We start from the raw sequence: 21,075 nt of genomic DNA, 5'->3' as shown, positions 1-21,075 counted from the left end.
CCAGCAGTGTCACCTCTCTAGTCAGCAGCACAATCATCTTGTAGGCGAGTTCTAGGATCTTCTGGTCATTGAAGTCCTCATGTATCAGGGGGTGAGGTGGAGGCCCCGTGATTGGGCTCAGGGGTCTTCCCCGTCCATCAGACACAGGAGCCAGACAGCACTCACTAGATGTCTTCTTCACTACTGTGTAATCCTGGTAATGGAGAGACACCATAATAAATCTCACTACAGACATTTCCAGAGTCCTCACCTCTCCAGTTCTGTCCATCTGTTATTCCCATAGATAAGAATGATGTAATGTGACGTCATCAGAATCTCTCACCTCTCCAGTAAGCCGGAAGAGGATCTCTAGGGTGAGGTGTAATATCCTCTCCGCCATCTTGTCCCTGTCCCTATCCATCCTTGATGGGTCAATCAGGAAAATTCTCTTGTATAGAAGATCTCCACTGAGTGGATCTGATATTGTAGGGATCTGAATGGGAAGAAGATGAGCCGATGTAATATCATAAAGAATCCCGTGTAATAACACAATTACTGGAGATAAGGGAACATATGAGGAGATAGAACGTGTAGATGTTGTATTGTTAGGTCATATACACAGGAATATTAGATGAATTGGTGACAGTCAGCTTGTCCCCATTCACTGGCTACTTTGGTCACTGCTTCATATGCTGATTGGCTGTAGAGATATTATGTGACCAGTGCTCACAGAGGCTGCTGTATTCTCGTGTGTATATTATTCAGTTATGGCACCTTGCACCTGTTCACATTTGCTTTCTTCTGTGCGGAGGTGCTGGTCAGTTTTTTGTAGTTTACTATTGAGGGTTATGACTGCCTCCATTTCTGACTGTGCACTCCTCTATCAGCCCAAAGCTGTTTCTAATTAACAAGGTATGCCCCTTTTTTGCCTGCATAGGAGTCCGTAGCTGGTGACGTCACCATAGCATCTGGTGGCAGTTTTTGTATCATGGGAGGCTTCATCCAGAGTGACCGTCTAGAATGCTGTGTACTGAAAGGACCGTGGACTTCAGTCTGATCCACTTACTCAGAAGAGCGCACTGAACTCCATGGCTACCTACTGATACAGACTTCAAGGTCGTCTCCCTGCACAGGGGAATGACACTGACAGATTTGAATGGGACTCCTTTTGGACTCGCAACTTCAGGTATGATTGCAGTGTTTATTTTTACGGCACATTAGCGCATATTCTTATATACAGAAAAGTAAAAAAAAATATGAAAATAAATGTTTAAATTGCCTCCCTTTTCCCCCATTGAAAATAAAAAAATATATATAAAAAAAATAATAATACACATGTGGTATTGCCGCATTCAGAAAAGTCAGATCTATCAAAATATTAAAAAAATTAATCCATAAATGAAGAAAATTCAATAATGCCAAAAATTACGTTTTTAGGGTTACCACAATTCCACATAAAAGGCTGGAACATGTGATCAAAAAGACACATCTATCCCAAAATGGTATTAATAAAAATGTTGTCTTGCCCTGCAAAAAATAAGCCATCACACAGCTCCATTGGCTGAAAAAAATAGAATTAGTCTTACCGTTAATTCGGTTTCTAGGAACAGCACCATGGGAGGATACTCCCCATACCCTAAAAGGGACAGGAAACACGTGAAGAGGTTAAATAGGTTCCCCCCCCCCCACTTCCTGTCTCTAGTGTTTTTACAAAGGACCACACGGGTAGGACTGCTTCAATTTTTTATTTACAAGAAAGAACAAAAAAAAGTAGGGTGGGATTACCTGTGCTGTCGTGGAGGGTTCCTAGAAACCGAATTAACAGCAAGACTAATTCAAATTCCTCTAGTCACCCTCCACGACAGCACCATAGGAGGAATGCCAAAGAACCATTCCTGGTGGGGGCAATGGCCTAGAGCACCTTCCTTCCAAAGGCCACGTCAGTATTGGACATTAAATCAAGTCTGTAATTTTTTTAAGCGTAAGAACTGAGGACCACGTGGCAGCTCTGCAGATCTGCTCTATTGACGCGCTAGCCCTTTCGGCCCATGAGACCAACACTGCTCTAGTGGAATGTGCCTTCAGTTTTTCTGGAGGAACCATATTTTGGTTTTCATAAGTTCCAACAATCGCCTTTTTGATCCAATTTGCAAATGTGCTTTTTTGCCGCCTTTTTCACCTTGTTCTGACCATAGTATTGTACAGTATAAACAAGTTTTGGTTTCTTCTCCAAGGACTTGTTCTTTGAAGATACTGAAGTTCATATCTATGTACATCCAGAATATGGAATTCTTTTTCTTTATTGTTGGATGGATTTTGACAGAAAGAAGGTAATATTATGTCCTCTGACATGTGAAACTCAGAGGTTAGTTTGGGTAAAAAGGTTGGATCAAGGTGAAATACAAGCTTGTCATCTAAAGTTCTCAGGTAGGGTTCTCTAATTGAGAGGGCTTGTAGCTCACTCACTCTCCTAGCTGTTGTAATGGCCACTAGGAAGGCTGTTTTCCAGGATATCTTATCAATGTCTATATTTTCTATAGGCTCAAAGGAAGGCAACGCGAGACCTTTGAGAACTATATTGAGATCCCAGGCTGGGACCAAAGTTAAGGACCCTGGGCTGAAGGCGAGAAGCTGCGACCATAAACCTTTTCACCCAGCGGTGGTCTGCTAGGTTTTCATCGAAGTATGAACTAAGTGCCGCTACCTGGACCTTCAAGGTACTGGTTTTCAGGCCTCTCTCTAGTCCACTCTGTAAGAAATCGAGAATTTGTGCTATATTTGGATGTCTGGCGGGATAGAGCCACACCATGGCGTGAAGACTTTCCAAATTTTGCTATAGATGGAGTTGGTCAATGGTTTCCTGCTCCTTTCAAGTGTTTTTATCACTTTTGCCGAAAGGTCTTTTGATTTTAGGATGTTGGATTCAGAAGCCAGGCCGCCAGTTGTAAAGACTGAGGATCTGGGTGAAAAATTGGCCCTTAATGTAGAAGGTTGTTGGTCGATAGAAGAGTTAGAGGACCATCTACTTTTAGAATGTTTAGGGTCCTGAACCAGCTCCTTCTGGGCCAGTGTGGAGCTACTAGTATTGTTTTCATTTTGTCTCTTCTGACTTTCTGCAAGGTTTTTGGTAAGAGAGGAATCGGTGGAAAGGCATAAGCCAATTTGAAGTCCCACCGGCATGAAAATGCATCCACTGCCAAGACAGGGTTTAAAGAGAAAAAGTTTTTCACTTCCGTGTGCTGACGAGTGGCGAATAGGTCTACCTCTGGTAGACTATCTTTTTTTTCTTTTTTTTTCCGTAAATATATTTATTAAAATTTTGTCAAAGATAAGATACAACAATCAAGAAAAATAGTATACATATGAATACATGTGAATTCACATTCAGGTATAATGCAACTTTATGAAGAAACAAATCAAACTTGTAATCTTAGATATCTCGGGTTGGACTCATCTTGTCCAAACACCACTTAGTAAATTTTAAACTAAACATTCTTAAAAGGACAGTGAAGAAGAAACAAAGTCAGGGAAAGAGAAAGGAAAAGAAATAGAGACAAAAGATTGGAAGTGGGGAAAAGGGGGGGGGGGGCAAAACCAGCCTCGGTCCCGATTACCTTATATGGAGGTTATGAGGACTCACTTAACCAGTCCCGAAGCTCTAAGCTCACCTTGAATGTCTCTCAAAGGAACCATGTTTGGCCCTGAACGGTCACAGAGTCGCTATCTTGAGCCATCATCGACTCCATGCGGCCCAATCTATCCACTTCGGATACCCACTCAACCGTAGATGGAACCCTCACCGCTCTCCAGTGTCGGGGGATAATTATTCTGGTCGCCACTAAGCAGAACCTCAGAATTCCCTTCTTTATGGTTGTTATAGACCCAGGAATCAATGAAAGGAGGGCAATTTGAGGGGATGGTTCACGGTGGACACTCGTCATCAAGCGAAAGGCATTAAAAACCGCACCCCAAAATGGACGCAGAAGCCTACAAGACCACCATATATGAAGCATAGACCCCTCCTCATTGTCGCATCTCCAGCATGTACTCGGGATTGCAGGATTGAATTTATGGAGAAGCACAGGACACCTATACCAGCGTGTTAAAATTTTATAATTTTTCTCTTGTGATCTGCAAGAGACAGAGATCTTGTGAGTAAGGGTAAAGATCTTCAGGCAGTCAGCTTCAGAGAGGGTAGTCTGCAAGTCTCCCTCCCATGCTGTAATAAAGCTAGGGGTGTCAATAGATACCGTTTCCAGGATCAAATTATAAAGCAAGGAGACTGTGTGGGTAGGGCCCTCTGTAGACAGCATCAAGGACTCAAATTAGGTCGGTCTGTTAAAAGAAATACCTGAGAGGAAGTCCTTCAACTGGGTGAATTCAAACCAAGACCGTGGCCTGCCATGGCATATGTCCCCTAACTCCCCCACATCGGAGAGCCCAGAGAGCCTGTCCGCCACCTGTCCCAATCTCACCCGGTCATCAGACCTCCAACATAAAAATGTAGTCCTATCCACCACTGGGGGGAAATCAATGTTGTCGAAGAGGGGGCTTAATCGGCACGGGTGTATTACTAAGTTTCAGTTTCCCCCGATTTCTATCCCAAAATCTCAGCACTATCTGCGGAACTGGTGGAAAGTCTGAGATCGGGGGCCTAGAATTGGCACCACACCATGGTGCCCAATATAAAGAGCCAGGGGAGAGAAGTTTTTCTATAGTCACCCATTGTTTGTGTAGGTCATTATATCTCCAGTCAACCAATCTAGACAAGAGAATAGCTTGATAGTATCGTTTGAAATTAGGGAGACCTGTGCCCCCCTGTGTCTTGGATCTAGTCAAAACCGAGAGCCTAATTCGGGGTCTACGAGCGCCCCAAACAAAACTATTGATAGCAGATTGTAAACGATTAAAGAAATAATCAGGTATTGCTATTGGGGCAGTTTGAAAAAGATAAAGGAAGCAAGGGAGAATATCCATTTTAATAACGTTTATACGGCCGAACCATGAAAGCTGAGGTCTACTGTATTTTTTAAGATCCAAAAACGTTTTGTGTAAAAGTGGGACATAGTTCAATGAAAACAGGTCTACCCCATCTCTGGGGATCCAAACTCCCAGGTGCTTTATTGCTTAATCCTCCCATTTAATGGGGAAGGAAGTTTGAAGTCTCCGAACTAAAATGTCAGGGAGAGATATATTTAGGGCCTCGGTCTTGGAATAGTTAACTTTAAAATTAGATACTTCTCCAAACCGTTGGAACTCTCTCATCAGCACTGGGAAGGCAATTATCGGATTAGTGATATAAATCAAAAGGTCATCTGCATAGATGGACAATTTAAAATGATTCTGACCAACATTGTGTCACGGGTGTGTTGCCACGAAGATCGTCACGAGTACACAGCCTGACTTCTCGCAGCATTTCATTCAGACTGACAGAGCGGATCTTGGTGTTTGGAGTTGCTGAGATAAGTGTATTTGGAAGTGTTTTTCCCTTTCCTCGCTTTATCATTTATCTCCTTTCCCGTTGGTTTTCCCTCTGTTGTAGTTGAGAAGTTGTTTGTATGCAAGGTGGTTTTGGTTTTTCCCTTGTACTGTCTCGTTCGTCTAAGTATTGTGTTTGGGCATATTATGTCTTGTTCCCTTTGGTTGTGATCGGGGTCCTTCTCAGGACTAGATTACTGTGGTGCAGGGATCTTCAGGAGGTAGGGGTTACGCTGGCGGCCTGGACCTCTGTACCTTTAACAGTACCTCCAGGTTGAGGGATTAGTCAGGGCCCCAGCTTAGGGTCAGCTTAGGCCCCCTACTTCCAGTATACGGAGACAGCGTGACACATTGACGCCTCTGATATCTGATGCATTCCTCAGTGCTACCGCTAGATGCTCCATTGCAATGATGTAGAGTAAGGGAGAAAGAGGGCACCCCTGTCTTGTGCCATTAGCTATATGAAAAGGGGTTTGAGAAAATACCATTAACTTTAAGTCGGGTTGTGGGACCCCAATATAGTGGCATAATCCTACCTAGCATGTCCAGACCCAACCCAAGTTGTGTTAAAGCAGATCTCAGAAAGCTCCACCCCAAGAGATCAAACGCCTTTTCTGCGTCAATAGATAATAGACATGCTGGGATCTTATGTTTACGCATATGGGAGGTAAGGAGCAATGTTTTTATAGTATTATCTCTAGCCTCTCTGCGGTGTACAAATCCAGCCTGATCTCCATGAATAGAGCTAGGAAGTAGAGAGCTTAATCTGTTTGCAATAGCTTTGGCATATACTTTTACATCTACGTTAATTAGGGAGATAGGCCGATAATTTGCGCATACCAAGGGGTCCTTTCCTGGTTTGGGAATAACGACAATCGTGGCAGCTAAGGTTTGAGGGGCAAAATGGCAATTCTCAGAGATGGAATTGAAGAGCTTCGTCATAAATGATATTAAATTTGGTGCAAATAACTTATAAAAATTAGCCGGGAATCCATCCGGGCCGGGGCTTCTGCCATTTGCCAAAGACTTGACCGTATCCAGTACCTCCTGTTCTGAGAACGGGGTCTCAAGGGCCACCATGTCCTCAGATGGCAGAGGGGGAATCGGAGTGCAATTTACATAATCATCCACTCTTTCCTGGAAGTCGGACACGGCCATGTCTGCCAAAGGTCCCCTAAGGTTGTAAAGGGAGTTGTAATAATCCCTAAATGAGTCTACAATCTGCAGAGAGGAATAAAGAGATTTACCTGATTTAGATTTAATGACAGGTAAATAGGTAGTAGGAATTCGAGGATGCAAAAATCGTGCTAAAGCTCTACCAGGCTTGTCTGAGTATTCATATAGATATCTACGGAAGCGGTCTCTCTGTCTTGCTGTTGCTGTATCTAGCAATGAGCTCAAGTCAGTTCTAGCTTTCAGCAGATCAATCATGACCTGTGGATTATGTGATCTTTTGTGATCCAACTCTAAAGCCTGAATATGCGTCAGCAGATTAGTAATGGCAGAAGCCCTATCCTTCTTCAATCGTGCCCCTTGTTGGATGAGTACACCCCGTATGACCCCCTTTAGGGCCTCCCACTGAAATGGCAAAGCTGTGGGGTCATCTTTATGAATATTGGAGAAATCTGAGATTGCTGTCCTGATTGCCTCTTGGCAAGTGGGATTTTTAAGAAGCGCCGGGTGCAAGGACCAAGTCCACTCGCTCGATGAGAGTTCTGGTAATGTCAAGGATAGTAAGACTGGGGCATGGTCTGACCAAATCATTTGGTCAATTTGTGTCAACGGGTGAAACGAGAGCAGTCTGTGACTAATTAAAAAATAATCTATTCTGAATCATGTACCGCGGAGTAAAAAGTATAGTCACGTGTGGAGGGGTGGGTCAGTCTCCAGACATCGACCAATCTAGATTCCGTTGGTTTAGCTCTCAGGCTCTCCAACTGGGAGGGGGGGGACGGCCGACCTACCCGTAGATGAGTCCAGGACCCGATCCAGCGTGAAATTGAGGTCTCCTCCGACTATTACCGCACCCTCGGTGAATGCTGTAAGGTCGCGTAAGTATGCTTTACAAGTTCTAATCTGATCCTGGTTAGGGAGATAAAAGTTAGCGATGGTAAATACATCTCTGATAATTTTAATCTTTAGAAACAAATACCTTCCTTGCGTATCAGGTTTAGAGGCAAGTACTTGAGCCTGTAGCGACTTGTGTAGGGCAATACTGACCCCTTTAGATTTTGAGTCTGGGTTGCCGCTGTGGAACCAATGTGAGTAAAATTTATGGTTCAGTGATGGTATCCGATCTGACCTAAAGTGTGTCTCCTGAAGAAGTAATATACAGTGCTGGCCAAAAGTATTGGCACCCCTGCAATTCTGTCAGATAATACTCAGTTTCTTCTTGAAAATGATTGCAATCACAAATTCTTTGGTATTATTATCTTCATTTAATTTGTCTTCAATGAAAAAAACACAAAAAGAATTGTCCTAAAGCCAAATTGGATATAATTCCACACCAAACCTAAAAAAGGGGGTGGACAAAAGTATTGGCACCCTTTGAAAAATCATGTGATGCTTCTCTAATTCGTGTAAATAACAGCACCTGTAACTTACCTGTGGCACCTAACAGGTGTTGGCAATAACTAAATCACACTTGCAGCCAGTTAACATGGGTTAAAGTTGACTCAACCTCTGTCCCGTGTCCTTGTGTGTACCACATTGAGCATGGAGAAAAGAAAGAAGACCAAAGAACTGTCTGAGGACTTGAGAAACCAAATTGTGAGGAAGCATGAGCAATCTCAAGGCTACAAGTCCATCTCCAAAGACCAGAATGTTCCTGTGTCTTCCGTGCGCAGTGTCATCAAGAAGTTTAAAGCCCATGGCACTCTTGGCTAACCTCCCTAGATGTGGACGGAAAAGAAAAATTGACGAGAGATTTCAACGCAAGATTGTGCGGATGGTGGATAAAGAACCTCGACTAACATCCAAACAAGTTCAAGCTGCCCTGCAGGCCGAGGGTACAACAGTGTCAACCCGTACTATCCGTCGACGTCTGAATGAAAAGGGACTGTATGGTAGGATACCCAGGAAGACCCCACTTCTTACCCCGAGACATAAAAAAGCCAGGCTGGAGTTTGCAAAAACTTACCTGAGAAAGCCTAAAACGTTTTGGTAGAATGTTCTCTGGTCAGATGAGACAAAAGTAGAGCTTTTTGGGAAAAAGCATCAACATAGAGTGTACAAGAAAAAAAAAAGAGGCATTCAAAGAAAAGAACACGGTCCCTACAGTCAAACATTGCGGGGGTTCCCTGATGTTTTGGGGTTGCTTTGCTGCCTCTGGCACTGGACTGCTTGACCGTGTGCATGGCATTATGAAGTCTGAAGACTACCAACAAATTTTGCAGCATAATGTAGGGCCCAGTGTGAGAAAGCTGGGTCTCACTCAGAGGTCATGGGTCTTCCAGCAGGACAATGACCCAAAACACACTTCCAAAAGCACTATAAAATGGTTTTAGAGAAAGCACTGGAGACTTCTAAGGTGGCCAGCAATGAGTCCAGACCTAAATCCCATAGAACACCTGTGGAGAGATCTCAAAATGGCAGTTTGGAGAAGAAACCCTTCAAATATCAGGGACCTGGAGCAGTTTGCCAAAGAAGAATGGTCTACAATTCCAGCAGAGCATTGTAAGAAACTCATTGATGGTTACCAGAAGCGGCTGTTCGCAGTTATTTTGGCTAAAGGTTGTGCAACCAAGTATTAGGCTGAGGGTGCCAATACTTTTGTCCGGCCCTTTTTTGGAGTTTTGTGTGAAATGATCAATGATTTGATTTTTGCTTCATTCTCTTTTGTGTTTTTTCCTTGCAAGCAAATTAAATGAAGAGAATAATACCAAAGAATTTGTGATTGCAATCATTTTCAGGAAGAAACTGAGTACTATATGACAGAATTGCAGGGGTGCCAATACTTTTGGCCAGCACTGTATGAACCCGTTTCTTATGCATATGGTAATGTACCTGTGAGCGTTTTTCTGGGGTATTAAACCCTCTAATGTTCAGAGAACAAAGTTTCAAAGTGGACATCGAAGATGAATACAAGAATCAGTGGTGGGACCGAGTGGTGGTATGAGGGGAAGAGGTATTGGGTGTAGAAGAGTAAGCCCTTAAGAAAGAAGATATGGAAGAAAATTCAGTAGGAAGATTAGAAAGGACAGAATATGTATAAAAGGTTCAGACGGAGAAAGAAATTCCGTCTTATTAGACCACAGGTAGCTACACCTATGGACTAAGATTCAACAGAGAAATCTCTGTAAGTAGTGTCAAAGACCAACCCTAACTTGGGAGGTGACTTTACCCTAAAACACGAGCAATCAGCCAGGCCCCCACAGCAAATTAGTTATACATGTTAATTAATTTATGCAACTAAACAAATCCAGTGCCCCAGACTTATCAAAATTCCCCATAACTCCTTTACAGCCTGTGACGTATTAGTACGCACAGGCTGTAATCCCCAGGTTCAGTGAGGGCTCCGGCGGTAAGCCCGCACTGGACCGAGCACATGTCAGCTGATTATTACAGCTGACATGTGCCAGCAACAGCCGCGGGTGGAATCGCGATCCACCCGCGGCTGTTAACATGTTAAATGCCGCTGTCAATCTCCGACAGCGGCATTTAACGCGCACTTCTGGGAAGAGCGTCCTAAGCCCCGCCCATCGGCGACCCCCGTCACGTGATCGCGGGTCACCGATGGGTGGGCATGACAACCCAGGGTCTGCAGCAGACGCCTGCGGTTGTCATGAGCTGGTCGCTATGAGCGCCAGCTAGTGGTCGGCGCTTATAGCACAGGACCATTTCTGCTGCATACAGGGGATCTGCTGATCCCCTGTATGTAGCAGAGACGATTGGACAGTTGCTGCTTCTAGTCTCCTATGGAGAAAAAAAAGTTTTTAAAAATATAAAAAAAATATATATATATATAAAAGTTTAAATCACCCCATTCAAAATAAAATAATAAAAAAAACCTACATAGACATATTTGGTATCGCCGCGTTCAGAATCACCCGATCTATCAATATAAAAAAAGAATTAATCTGATCAGTAAACGGCGTAACGAGAAAAAAATTCTAAACCCCAGAGTTACGTTTTTTGGTAGCCGCAAAATTGCTATAAAATGCAATAACGGACGATCAAAACATCGGATCTACCCCAAAATGTTATCAATAAAAACGTCAGCACAGCATGCAAAAAATAAGTCCTCACCCAGCCCCAGATGCCGAAAAATGGAGACGCTACGAGTCTAAGAAAATGGTGCTATTTTTTTTTTTTTTAACCAAATTTTGGAATTTTTTTTCCACCACTTAAATAAAAAAGAACCTATACATGTTTGGTGTCTACAAACTCGTAATGACCTGGAGAATAAGAATGGCAGGTCAGTTTTATCATTCAGTGAACGTGGTAAAAAAAATAAAATAAAAAACAACTGTGGTATTGCAATTTTTTAGCAATTTCACCGCACTTGCAATTTTTTTCCCGTTTTCCCATACACGATATGGTAAAACTAGTAATGGCGTTGAAAATTACAACTCGTCCCGCAAAAAATAAGCCCTCACATGGCCATATTGACCAAAAAATAAAAACGCTATGGCTCTGGGAACAAGGGGAGCAAAAAACGAAAATGCAAAAACAAAAAATCCCAAGGTTGCAAAAGGGTTAACACTACATAAAACCAGAGGCAACTAAAAGGTGGTGGAAATCCCTGTGGACTATTTTCTAGACATAATAAGCCAATGCAATGCATAGTGAGGTTCCACCCAAGGACTGCAAAGCCCCCCATAAGAAATCTACTAATATTAAAATTAATAAACTCCGACATGAGGAAAGACACAGTGGAGAGAGCGAGTGACTACGATAGGACAGACTCCTAAGGCTCAGGAGTCACCAGAGAGACCAGTGGGGACACTGTGTGGGTATCTTCTCCTCTTCTCCTCTTCCTCACAGTTCCCATTGTCTCTCTCTCACCTCTCGTTGCTCCTCCAAACCCAAAAGAGGATAAACGGGTCCACTCTCCCAGGGTGACTGGTGGCAACCCCAGAGACGATGAGAAATCCAGAAGATCCAATGGCGATCTCAGGGTCACCATGCCAGTGTCCCCACAAGCATGAAGCTGAAAGGGGTATCCCCACTTGTAAGTAATGTTCTTCGCACGCAGAGCCTCCAAAAGAGGTCGCAGAGCCCTTCTTTTAGCCAGGGTTAAAAGGGGAGAGGTCCGCTAGAAGTTGAATATTTGTGCCATTAAGGTCTATGGCATCGTTCTCTCTAGCTTTACGCATAATGTCTTCCTTAATTTGGAAGAAGTGGATCTTGCAAATGACGTCTCTAGGTCTAGATGAGTCAGGGTGTTTGAGGCCCCATGATCGGTGAGCTCTGTCCAGCTCGAGATGTTCTTCCATGGATCAACTCAGCAATGAGTTGAAAAGGTGCTGTGGGGCTGAGTTCAGGTCCCGTGGAGCCACCAACTCCGGGAGACCTCGGAGTCTAATGTTGTTTCTCCGATTTCTGTTTTCGGAGTTTTCTAGCATATCCAGAACTAGATCAAAATTCTGGGAGTGCTGATCCAAAAGATGCTGCTGGGTGTGGAGCTGGGTAGATAGTTCATCCACTTTAGCTTCAAGTGCAGTGATGGCAGAGTTTATATTAGAAACATCCTCTTTGAGGGAGCCAATTTCCCCCTTGCATAGAGCCTCCAATCACTGGATATAACCCTCCATATTGGTCTTAGTGGGGATGGCACTTAAATGGGCCCGTAATTCCCCAGCCTTCATAGTCAGGAGCGAGGGATCCACGAGGTTTGCAAAATTAATAAGGGTCCCAGGGCCATGCTGGGTAATCATACTGCTATTCTCAGTTACGCCAGCTTCAGATGCAAGGGGTCCCAGAACAGTGCTGCTTGTAGCTCCTGAACTCCTCAGAGATTCAGTTGGGGTAGAGGAATGGGTTAACTGAGTAGCTGCTGAAGCTGACTTGGAGGGGGAGGACTGGGACCCGGAGCTCTCCCCTCTCTGAATGCCTGCATTGCTACTGTCTCTAACACTGGATCCCACTTGGACAGCCTCCCACTTTCCCTGTGTCTGTCTCCCCGGAGTGCGGCCTCCATGTGATGATCTGGCTTCAGCAGCAGGTAAGCTTGCTCCCCTCCGGCTCTGCACACTGGGTCCTCCCACAGCAGCAGCCATATCTGCACGTGAGGTCTGTTTTCAAGCGCTGCCTGAGACTGATAAATACCGGGTGATGCCAGGATCAGTGGATCCAGAGATGAGCTCCCGTGGTGCCTGGGAGCGGAGACCGGATTTTCTTCTCATGTAGAGGCTGGGATCTACTTGTGCTGGCTAATACTTGGCTGTAAGGGCTCTGGAAAGCACAAGCTCTAAGTGCGTCTGCTCTGCTTCATGGCCAGGCCACGCCCCGGTAGACTATCTTTTTGTTAGCAGGAGGATCGTTTCGTTGTGCAAGCTCCATTCCCCTGGATGTAACGTCTTCCTGCTGAGAAAGTCTGCTTGGACATTGCAAGATCTCTTCAGATGCTGACAGGGAAAGAACGTGTCGTTCCGCCCATGCAAAGATCATGCTTAGACTGCTTTTAGACTCTCATACCTAGTGCTCCCTTGGTGTCGTAGATGAACCACCGTGGTTACGTTGTCCAGTATGTGGGTACCTTTTATTAGATCTACTACTGCTTTCAGGGCCTCTTCCACCGCCTTTAGCTCTCTGAAGTTGGAAGAGTGACCGCCGATGTTTTGGGCCCATGTACCCTGAAACGTGGTGTGGGAGATTACGGCTCCCCATTCTATTTTGCTGGCGTCTGTTGTGACTGATGATAGGGGAGTCTAATCCCAGGCTACCCCTCTGTGCAGATTTTTTTGGGTGAATCACCAGAAGAGAGAGGCTTTTACTTGCCCTGGCAAGTGAATAGTTTTGTTTAGGGTTCCCGGAGCCCCGTCCCAGCACTTTAGAATGTGGGATTGCAGAGTCCTTGTGTGGGTCTGAGCCCAGGCTACCGCCGGGATACAAGACGTAATCGACCCCAACACCGACATGGCAAATCGTAAAGATATTTTCCTCTGATCTCGCAGGGTTGTTACTTTGTACCTTATGATCTCCTGTTTGTCTTTTGGCAATAGGGACAATTGTTGCTGTGAGTCCAATAGTATTCCCAGGTAGGTCCTTTCTGGGGAGGTGGTCAGATTGGATTTTTTGTAATTTATTAGCCACCCCAAGGATGTAAGAAGATCCAGGACTTCCTGTATTTGTTTTCTGAGGATTAACTCTCATTGGCCTATCAGTAACAGGTTGTCGAGGTAAGGCACTATACATATGTTTTTGTGTCTGATGGATGCTATTACCTCTACCATTATTTTGGTAAAAATCCGAGGAGCGGGAGAGATGCCGAAAGGTAGGGCGTTAAATTGATAATGCAAAACTCGACTTCCCTGAGTTACCGCAAAGCTTAGATACCTTCGATGTGTTGGATGGATATGAATATGATAGTAGGCATCCTGAAGGTCTATGGATGCCATCAAGAAGTTATTGACTATCAATTGTGAGTAATTGACTGGGATTGTATACGAGGGACATTATATATCCCCCACAATGTGTACAGAGACCTATTGAACCCGTTGGAGTGCATTGCAGCCACAGACACAGCTGCGGCTGCAATGCAGGAATGAAGGTGAGCATTGACCTGGTCAGGCTATCTGGCTAAGGCAGAATAAGTAAAACCTGGCAGGGCCTTCATTTCTTGGAGGAGGCTACAGGAAGGCAGTGGGGCGGCCTCCTCCCTCCAACCCGGGTTTTCCAGTGGCTCTTGCCACAGGTCCTTTAAGGACCCAGCATTAAGGGTTAGTGTTGTTCGGTGTTGGGACCAGCTAGGAGCATAGCAGGAAAGCTCGGCGGGCCTGTGTGTAGCTGAACCCACGCCTGGGAAGGCTCTGCACCCGTCAGGCTCTGAGCGACTCAGCCGTTGCCCACGGCAACCGTTGTTTATGGACTTATGTTAACCCGGCTGCGAACCGGAGGACTTTCTGTTTTACCCGTGTGTTGCTGAATAAAAGCTGCTTATGTTGGACTTTCTTGGGTCACTACCTCAATTACTGCACGGTGAGAACACAGCCGCCTTACAGCTTGGTGGAGAATGCGGGCATTGTGACTGAGGCATACCCCACCGGCAATTGCATGACCACAATCTGACCTGCCACCTTTCAGCCCAAACCCGTGGACAAAATGGAGGCGCTGTTAAGGCAATTGATCCTCACGCAGCGGCAGCAGCAGGAGCTGATTATGCAGCAGCTCACAGCTTTGCGGGAGACGCCGACGGCACCAGCCCCGGAACGTTAAGAGGCCCGGAACAAGGTTTGCTCTGCGTTGAGGAAGATGGGACCGGGGGACGACGTGGAAGCCTTCCTTACCATCTATGAACGCACAGCAGAGGGGGAAAACCTACCAGCTGGCCAGTGAGCGGAAGTGGTGGCTCCGTTTTTGGTCGGCCATGCCCAGAAGGCCTACTTCGACCTCAGTCGGGAGGACGCCCAGGACTACCAGAGGCTCAAAGGTGATATCCTTGCCCGACTGGGGGTCAATACATACGTGAGGGCTCAACGCATATTTTCATGGGACTTTGTGGAGACCCGACCCGCCCGGGCTCAGGCTTATGACCTTCTGAAGCTGGTAAAGAAGTGGCTCCAGCCTGAGACTTTGACTCCAGCCCAGATGGTGGAGAGGGTGGTGGTCGACTGGCTGGTGAGGACTCTGCCGGCCGCTATCCAACGTTGGGTGGGGCAAGGGGACCCAGGCACCCTCGACCAGGTGGTCAGCCTGGTTGAGCGGTACTCGGCCACTCAGGATTTTATACGGGACTCTGCCCCCTCGCGGCTGTCACGCCGGACCCTGCCAACCCAGGAACCGGGAAAGGGGTCGCGTCCCTCTGCTGAAGACAGTCACCCGTACCCGTGCTGAAGGGGTACCCCGGAGTGAGAGTGGCAGGAGACCGGTTCCCTCCCAAACGGTCACAAGAACTAACAGTACCTCCACCATTAGGTGCTGGCGGTGTCAGGGGCCGGGACATGTGGTTGCTAACTGCCCCCTGACTGCAGAGCCCATGGACTGCAGGTATAACTGCCGGGCCTAATTGTACACCCAGACCGTCAGCACTGCAAGTGCCGACCCCCCGGACAGTGAACCCCAACTGTGCCAGGTACTGGTTAATGGGTACCCAACGGAGGCCCTCTTAGACTCGGGGAGCCTAGTGACTTTGGTACATGAGTTGCTGGTCGCAGGAGACAACCCCAGTGGACAGACCGTCGGGGTTGTGTGTATCCATGGGGACCTCCGAGAATACCCAACCGCGGAGGTAGTTTTGTCCACGCCATGTGGGGACACGAAACATGTGGTGGGGGTGGTAAAAACTCTTCCCTATGGGACTGTGTTGGGAAAAGACTTGCCCCAGTTCTAGACTCTGTGGAAAAACAAAAAACACTCTCCCCCGGTATAATTTATTAAGGGCACTGTACCCGAAGAACCCGAGTCAGGGGTACCTGCAGTAGGGGTGTCCAACCTAGGGACAGAGTGTGACCCCGATAGGTTTCCCCTAGAGGTGCTGGCAGGAGAGGTAAAGGAGACCCCATCGATCCCCGAGCTGGCAGTGTCCCGGGGCACGTTTGGGACAGCTCTGCTATGGGATCCCACCCTGACTCGGGCGCGGGAAAGGGTGTTAGAGGTAAATCGTGTAGCTCAACAGCCCGGTGCAGATACTGTGTTTCCACACATGGTCAACGGTGAGTTGCTCTATAGGATAGACAAAATCAGGGACGGGGTCGTGGAACAGATAGAGGTACCTTTTGAATGGATTGCAATATCTTGGTAGGGCCCATTGTAAAATCCGCTCATGGCCACCAACATATACTGGTGGTCGTCGACTATGCCACCCGGTATCCGGAGGCTATTCCGCTACGCCACACCTCGGCAAAACTGATTGCACGTGAGCTGTTTGCCATGTTCTGTCGCCTTGGGCTACCTAAGGAGATCTTGACGGATCAAGGGACCCCTTTTATGCCCAAGGTGACTAGGGAACTGTGCAAACAGCTAAAAATAAAACAATTGCGCACCTCGGTGTACCACCCTCAAACCGACGGGCTAGTAGAACGGTTCAATAAAACCCTCAAGTCCATGTTAAAAAAGGTGGTTTCTAAGGACGGAAGAGATTGGGACATGTTGCTACCCTATTTGATGTTCGCCATCCGTGAGGTACCCCAGGCTTCCACATGGTTCTCTCCCTTTTAGTTATTGTACGGCAGACACCCTAGGGGTCTGTTGGACGTAGCCAAGGAGATGTGGGAACAAGAGCCGACTCCACACAGGAGTATAATTGAACACGTGGCTAGTATCCAGGACTGGATCGCGGCGGTCATGCCCATCGTGAAAGAACATCTGTTAGATGCCTAGGCAGCACAGAGGCGTACATATAATAAAAGAGCCACGGTCAGGTCTTTTAACAAGGGCGATTGGGTGTTAGTACTGGTACCCACAGTCGAGAGTAAGCTCAGGGCCAAGTGGCAAGGGCCATATGAAGTTCGAGAAAAGGTGGGGGGAGGTAAATTACGGGTTTATCAGCTCGGAAGGAGGAAACCTGAGCAGCTTTATCATGTAAACCTGCTAAAACCTTGGAAATATCGAGAGTGTTTAGTTACAGACGTCACTCTGGGCATGCCGCCAGAGAGTTCTCTACCTTCAGCCAAGGATGCGTCTGGGGAAGAGGTCAGGATTAGTGATGAGCGAGAATGTTTTGTTAACCCTTTTGCTGAGTACGCTCGGGCCGAGCACCGAGTATTTACAGCTGCTCGGGGATATGTTTGAATCACTCCCGTGTGCATGATTTGCAACTGTTTGACAGCTTTATTACATGTGAGGAATGTGTAAGAAATAGACATTCCTCAAATGTATTAAAACTGTCAAACAGTCGCAAATCATGCACACGGGAGCGATTCAAACATATCACCGAGCAGCTGTAAATACTCGGTGTTCGGCCCGAGCGTACTCGGCAAAAGGGTTAATAAAACATTCTCGCTCATCGCTAGTCAGGATAAGTGATGCTCTCACTAAACAGCAGCGCCAAGAGGCTCGCTCGCTGGTGCAGCAGAATACCAACGTGCTCTCCGAGCTACCAGGTAGGACTACGGTTCTCAAGCATGACATTGTCACCGAACCTGGGGTAAGGGTACGAATGAGACCGTACCGGGTACCCGAAGCCCGGAGGCAAGCTATCATGGCTGAGGTAAAACAAATGCTCCAGTTAGGCGTCATCGAGGAATCACGGAGTGAGTGGGCTAGCCCCATCGTACTGATTCCGAAACCAGACGGATCGTTACTCTTCTGTAACAATTTACGGAAATTAAACGAAGTGTCGAAGTTGGACCTTTATCTAATGCCTAGGGTGGATGAGCTGATTGAGAGACTGGGGCAGGCCCAGTACTTTACCACACGCGATCTCACCAAGGGTTACTGGCAGGTACCTCTCACGAAATCGGCGAAGGAAAAGACCGCCTTCATAACTCCGGAGGGTCTATATCACTATGTGGTCTTACCTTTTAAGATACATGGGGCCCCAGCGACATTCCAGAGGCTGATAGACATAGTGCTCAAGCTTCATCAGGAGTACGCGTCCGCGTATCTAGATGATATCATCATCTTTAGCACCGACTGGCATACGCACCTCTCTCAGGTACAAGCGGTGCTGGATTCTCTCAGAGCCACCGGGTTAACATCAAACCCCCAAAAATGTGCGATAGGGCTAAAGGAAGCCCGATATTTGGGGTATGTGATTGGCCGAGGAGTTATCAAGCCCCAAATCAATAAAGTTGAGGCCATTAAAAACTGGCCTAAACCGTCAAGTACAAAACAGATGAGGGCATTCCTTGGCATCCTTGGGTATTACCTCTGGTTTATACCTAATTTTGCTGGGAGAACAGCGACCCTGACCGATCTCTTGAAGGGGAGAAAAAAAAAAAAAAAAATCGGTAATGGTTCGGTGGAACCCTAAGGCAGAAGCTTTTCAGTCCATGAAGTTGGCCCTGTGTGGACAGCCGGTCCTCATCAGCCCCAACTTCAAGGAAACCTTCATTGTACAGACAAATGCTTCGGAGGTAGGCCTAGAGGCGGTATGGTCACAAAAAGTGAATGGTGAAGAGCACCCGGTCACCTACCTGAATAGAAAGCTTACCCCGGCGGAGAAAAACTATAGCGTGGTAGAGAAGAAGGAGTGTTTGGCTATTAAGTGGGCCTTGGAATCACTACGTTATTATTTGCTCGGGCGTCAGTTCTGCTTGGTGACAGACCACTCACCCTTGGTATGGATGAGGAATGCCAAGGAGAGGAATGCGCGGGTCACCAGGTGGTTTCTGTCACTGCAAAATTTCAGTTTCTCTGTAGAACATCGCTCTGGGAAGTCACAAGCAAACGCGGATGCCTTGTCCCGGGCACCCTGTATGATGACAAATGTTCAACCCAGCAAGTTTAAACAGAGGGGAGGGATATGTGAGGCAGTGACTGGGATCGTATACGAGGGACATTATAAATCCCCCAGAATGTGTTCAGAGACCTATTAAACCCGGTGGAGTGCATTGCAGCCGCAGACACAGCTGCGGCTGCAATGCAGGAATGAAGGTGAGCATTAACCTGGTCAGGCTATCTGGCTAAGGCAGATTAAGTAAAACCCGGCAGGGCCTTCATTTCTTGGAGGAGACTACAGGAAGGCAGTGGGGTGGCCTCCTCCCTCCAACCCAGGTTTTCCAGTGGCTATTGCCACAGGTCCCTTAAAGACCCTGCATTAAGGGTTAGTGTTGTTCAGTGTTGGGACCTGCTAGGAGCATAGCAGGAAAGCTCGGTGGACCTGTGTGTAGCTGAACCCATGCCTGGGAAGGCTCTGCACCCATCAGGCTCTGAGCAGCCCGGCGCGGCCATTGCCCACGGCACCCGTTGTTTATGGATTTATGTTAAGGCTGCGAACCGGAGGACTTTCTGTTTTACCCGTGAGTTGCTGAATAAAAGCTGCTTATGTTGGACTTGCTTGGGTCACTGCCTCAGTTACTGCACAGTGTGAACACCGCCGCCTTACTCAGTGGAATGGTCATCTTTATTGACTCCATTTTGAATCTTTTGTATTTTATGTGCATATTGAGGGGTTTTAGATTCATTATCATCCGGTGTGTCCCGTTCCCCGCTTTGTTTTTGGAACTGCGGCCACTACCCCTGCAGTGAGAAGGTTGTGGAGATTTGATGATAAGATTGTCACGGGTGTGTCGCCACGAAGATCGTCACGATTACACAGCCTGACTTCTCGCAGCTGAGTTTTTGGTGCTTTGTGTTTTTTGGCAGTTAGGGAGTTAACTCTCTCTCTCTCTGTGCTAGACGAGGTCCAGCCTCGCCCAGCTGCAATCAATGCTGCTGTAGTGGGACTCCTTCAAATGCCTGCCGGTCTGTTAGGGAAGTGTCGGTGAAAGCATTTCATGCAGACTAACAGAGCGGATCGTGGTATTTGGAGTTTCAGAGCTAAGTGCATTTGGAGTGTTTTTTCCCTTCCTCGCTTTATCATTTATCTCCTTTCCCGTTGGTGGTCCCTCTGTTGTAGTTGTGTAGTTTTTGTATGCAAGGTGGTTTTGGTTTTACCCTTGTACTGTCTCGTTCGTCTAAGTACTGAGTGTGGGCATATTATTACCTGCCCCCTTTTGTTGTGATCAGGGGTCCTTCTCAGGACTAGATTACTTAGGTGCAGGGATCCTCAGGAGGTAGGGGTTACGCTGGCGGCCTGGACCTCTGTACCTTTAACAGTACCTCCAGGTAGAGGGATTAGTCAGGGCCCCAGCTTAGGGTCAGCTTAGGCCCCCTACCTCCAGTACACAGAGACAGCGTGACATTTTCACCGACCACTTAGATTTTCTTCAGCTACCATGGATCCAGTAGCCGGTCTAGCTCGGCAGTTGCAGAGTTTGTCCATGGAGCTGGCGGACGTTAGGTCCAAGGTTTTGTATCCTCAGGAGCAAGCCGGACCAGAACCTAAAGTAGCTCTCCCTGACAGGTTCACTGGGGGGCGGGACAAGTTTTTTGTTTTCCGGGAGGCATGCAAGTTGTACTTTCGGCTGCGGCCTCGGTCATCGGGGAGTGAAGAACAAAGGGTGGGAATTGTCATCTCGCTCCTACAAGGGGACCCACAATCTTGGGCGTTCTCTCTTCCCCCGGGCTCCCCGGCTCTCCAGTCAGTGGATAGGTTTTTTGCTGCTCTGGGTCTTGTATATGATGACCCGGATCGGATCTCCCTTGCTGAATCTAAGTTACGTAGGATCCAGCAGGGAGATCGTCCGGCGGAGGAATTCTGTTCGGAGTTCCGTAGGTGGGCCACTGACACCCAGTGGAATGACCCGGCTCTTAGGAGCCAGTTTTGTCAAGGTTTATCCGACAAATTACAGGATGTGTTGGCACAGTATGACTCTCCCGCGTCACTGGAAGCCGCTATGGCCCTTGCTATTCGCATTGACAGACGGCTTCGGGAGAGGTGCGGGATAACTCCACCCCCTGTGATGACTCCAC

The 21,075-nt window shown here is 47.0% G+C and overlaps 1 protein-coding gene across 1 annotated transcript in view; it reads right to left on the bottom strand.

Moving 5' to 3' along the window:
- The window catches only part of LOC141270696 (uncharacterized), a 99,752-nt gene that overhangs the window by 69,084 nt on the left and 9,593 nt on the right, over positions 1-21,075 (bottom strand). Inside the window, exons 2-4 of the mRNA XM_073680791.1 lie at positions 1,566-1,615; positions 323-472; positions 14-193 (exon numbers count right to left, since the gene is read on the bottom strand). Of these exons, the coding sequence (XP_073536892.1) occupies positions 14-193; positions 323-472; positions 1,566-1,595 (360 nt within the window). The 5' untranslated portion in view covers positions 1,596-1,615. The remainder of the gene's footprint in view (positions 1-13; positions 194-322; positions 473-1,565; positions 1,616-21,075) is intronic.

The sequence above is a fragment of the Phyllobates terribilis genome, unplaced genomic scaffold (assembly GCF_046119375.1).
Source record: "Phyllobates terribilis strain yellow unplaced genomic scaffold, ASM4611937v1 Scaffold_5__5_contigs__length_657084704, whole genome shotgun sequence".
NCBI classification, from domain to species: Eukaryota; Metazoa; Chordata; class Amphibia; order Anura; family Dendrobatidae; genus Phyllobates; species Phyllobates terribilis.
This window is presented reverse-complemented; position numbering and strand designations above follow the sequence as displayed.